At 40.5% G+C, this 2998-nt stretch overlaps 1 protein-coding gene across 1 annotated transcript in view; it reads right to left on the bottom strand.

Moving 5' to 3' along the window:
* Nucleotides 1-2998, bottom strand: part of rhpn2 (rhophilin, Rho GTPase binding protein 2) — a 57283-nt gene that overhangs the window by 9669 nt on the left and 44616 nt on the right. Inside the window, exon 13 of the mRNA XM_015375202.1 lies at nucleotides 947-1093. Within this exon, the coding sequence (XP_015230688.1) occupies nucleotides 947-1093 (147 nt within the window). The remainder of the gene's footprint in view (nucleotides 1-946; nucleotides 1094-2998) is intronic.

Raw genomic sequence — 2998 nt, 5'->3', positions numbered from 1 at the left:
GACTCTAGAATAACAGTTACAATTCTCTGTGCCATTGGTTTTCAATAGTGATTTAAAATGCTGTAGCGGAATAAGAGTCTGTAATTGCAGGGAGTTTTGAATATTGTGCCACGACCGTGGTGCTGCAGAGGAAAATGATGTTTTGACTTGAAGGGCGTGAGTTGTAACCACTGTTAGCTACAGACATGAGGTGACACAGGTATGGAGGGAGTTTACCCAGGATGGCCTTGTAAATAAAAGTAAGCCAATAATGTTGTCTTCTGAGGCTTAGGGAGGGCCATGAATATCAGCATACACTGCAAAAACAATCTAGAAATAAGTTACGATTTCTTAAATTAAGTGTATTTACCCTTAATTTGAGAAGGTAAGTAAGAGGATTTGCCAATGGAATGAGTATTTTTACACTTAAAATAAGACAATTAGATAAAATTCACTTGAAATAAGCAAATGCAATAGTTTTTACTTATTTTAAATGTAAATTGTCTTGTTCCATTGGCAAAGTGTCTCACTTACCTCCTCAATACAAGAAAAAATTCACTTATTTTAAGACAAATTGACTTATTAAGATTAAAATTTTCTGCAGTGTATTTCAGCCTTCACATGTGTAGCACTAGCTAAAATATAAAAAGGAAAAACAACAAAACAGAGTTTGAGCAGCAAATTCCAGCATATAGTGCTTCCAATTTTGACATTTTCAATTAAACTTTTTCACAATTATAGATGCTTTTAAATGAAGGCCAGTCTGTTCAGTGTCCAGGTTTTCTCCTGACTTCCTCCTCCTCTCTGGATCAATCCTCTCCTCATCTCCATCTTATGAGCTTTCATTTAGTAGCAAACTTTGATTTTTTGGGGTTTTGGTTGAGAGTTGATGCCTGAATTTGATGTTCTAAAAGCAACATCATCACGCTTGTGCACTCAGATGTGAAAAAAATATGGTTTAACTTACAGCCGCTTTGCTGAGAGGGTCCAACGACACCACCTGAACCGGTGCTTCTCCTTTCAGAGTGAAACCCAGATCTCTGTCCTCTGCACACACAAGGATCTTCCTCGGGGGAGTCCACTTCTGCTTGGCTGAGAAGACTGACAAAGGGCCCTGAGTGGACACAGGGGGGAAAGGTTTGGGTTAATTGGATTTTTAGATTCAAAAAGGACAATTTCCTGCTAAGTTTTATGTTGCTTAAAGTCCGTTTTTTTCTTCCTGGATGATAATTGATGTTATAAACATCCTCTCTTCATGGAGCAGTAATGAAGATTTCAAAAAGCCACGCATTACCAGCACTGAAGTGGTACCTGTACCACCAGGGCAAGGAGAGTTCACACACATGATGGACACATATATCCCCCTTTGAATCCTCCAAACAAAACAAATCTTTATTCCTTTTCAGCAGGGACAGCCCTGAAATAAAATATTTAAATCTGGCAATCCTGTAAATCTTTTAAAGGATTACAACCTTGTGCTTAAACTGTTAATAAAGAGGTGGGTTGGATTTTATGACAGGAACAACAGAGCTGCTTATGGTCTGAGGCTTTACCCCCTGCTGTCAGAAACTGATGCCTGTATTTTATTAGAGTAGTTGTAAACTGGGCTTAACCAAAGGGAGACGTTCTAGATTTTGGAGCCGTCTCAGAGGATTCAAACAGAGAGGAAAAAAAACAAAAAAAGGAACGTCCCAATTGGCCCATAGCAGATAAATAATGCAGCAAATATCATATGGGAGCAAAAAAAGAATCCAATTCCAATGTTGAAACTGCAGGAGCTTAGCAATCCCTGCTGGGAGTTTTCTAAAGTCCCAGCAATGTGTTTCATTGAAATGCTAATATGTAGGCTAACAGGAAGTAGAATTGATTAAATAAGGGCACAAACGACCCATGTACAGAGGCCTTAGTCCTCGACGCGTGTGACCCGGGTTCAAATCCAACCTGTGGTCCTTTCCTGCATGTCTCTACCCCCTCATACCCCCTTTCCTGTCTGCCTACTGTCCATAAAAAACGAGCGACTATTGCTGTAAAAACTCAAAAAAACAACAACTCATTAAACGGATATTAGGTTTTCAAAAACATCTTTTGCAAAACATTATCTGAAGTGTTTGGTGCATTTCTAATCGATACTACAGCAGTTATACCCGCTGGTCTTTAAGGGTACATCTCCACCAGTTTGCAAATAATTGTCCCCAGACTTTGACTAGGCCATTTTAACAACTGAACACACTTTCATTTTAACCCCTTCAATGCAGCTTTGCTTGTTTTTTTATTTTTTTTTTTTAAGGAAACTGCCTTGCTGGAAGGTAAACCTCTCCCAGTGTGTTTTGAATCTTTCCCTCCCCTCTAAAGGCCTGGTTATCGTCCCACAGCAGTGTGTCGCAGTAAGCTTGTCGCAGATATTTTTCATTTATGTCCAATATTAAAGCGTGGTCTATGCTATGTTATTTCACGCCACGGCGCAAAAGGGACAACCAATAACTAGCTGTGGGTCTAGCATCGTCCGAGGCGGTGAGGAATTTGGGGCAAGTTTCATGAGGGTGAAAAAGAGCGGGGATCCAGGTGGAAAAAGGGTCCCAGCGTTCTCGTGCACCTCGCTCTTCTAGCTGTTCCATCTTAACGAGTCGTTTTCCACAATCGTGGTCATACAAACAAAACAAGCCGGTAAGGAACGAAACAGGAAATAAGCATAGAGTAGAGAGGATGTAGATTTGACCAATCAGAGGCCTCCTGTCTGCAGCACTGTCTGGAGAGGTGCACATTTGCATTCACTGTGACACACATGCAGACGGCCTGTTTCTGAGGATAAATCAGCCTTAACTTCCTGCTGAAGAAAGGTATCCCACAGCATGATGCTGCCACTTATTCTCCTCCGATTACAGCAACGTCCTCTACATATTGCTGTGTTTTAAAGGCACATTATGCAACATTTTTCAGTTAATTAATGTGTTCCAACGTTTTGGATGATTAAATGAGTCATTTCAGGTTGAACAAAGGTATTCTCGGCCGCCCTGGTGGT

This window comes from Cyprinodon variegatus, unplaced genomic scaffold, assembly GCF_000732505.1.
Source record: "Cyprinodon variegatus isolate N-32 unplaced genomic scaffold, C_variegatus-1.0 Scaffold114, whole genome shotgun sequence".
In the NCBI taxonomy this organism is placed as follows: Eukaryota; Metazoa; Chordata; class Actinopteri; order Cyprinodontiformes; family Cyprinodontidae; genus Cyprinodon; species Cyprinodon variegatus.
This window is presented reverse-complemented; position numbering and strand designations above follow the sequence as displayed.